Consider the following 254-nt stretch of genomic DNA (forward strand, 5'->3'; position numbering starts at 1 on the left):
ATTTGGGTTTTTTTTTCTGTTTTTTTATTGTGCTGGTGATGCTTTACGGGTTGCTGCTGCTATAGCTGCTGCTGCTGCTGCTGCTGCTGCTGCTGCTGCTACAGGTGCTGCTGCTGCGGCTGCTAGAGGTGTTGCTGCTGCTGCTGCTGCTAGTGGTGGTGATGCTGTTGCTGCTGCTGCTGCAGCAGCCGCTAGAAGTGTTGCTGCTGCTGCTGCTAGTGGTGGTGGTGCTGTTGCTGCTGCTGCTGCTGCTG

At 55.5% G+C, this 254-nt stretch overlaps 1 protein-coding gene across 1 annotated transcript in view; it reads right to left on the reverse strand.

Annotated features, from left to right (window-relative positions):
• Window positions 1-215: 215 nt before the first annotated feature.
• Window positions 216-254, reverse strand: part of EMH_0089120 (uncharacterized protein) — a gene marked incomplete at both ends in the record, with an annotated part of 4,501 nt that continues 4,462 nt past the window's right edge. The window contains one exon of the mRNA XM_013494712.1: window positions 216-252. Coding sequence (XP_013350166.1) covers window positions 216-252 — 37 coding nt within the window. The remainder of the gene's footprint in view (window positions 253-254) is intronic.

This window comes from Eimeria mitis, genomic scaffold (genome assembly GCF_000499745.2).
Source record: "Eimeria mitis Houghton genomic scaffold, Emh_scaff126, whole genome shotgun sequence".
Classification (NCBI taxonomy): domain Eukaryota; phylum Apicomplexa; class Conoidasida; order Eucoccidiorida; family Eimeriidae; genus Eimeria; species Eimeria mitis.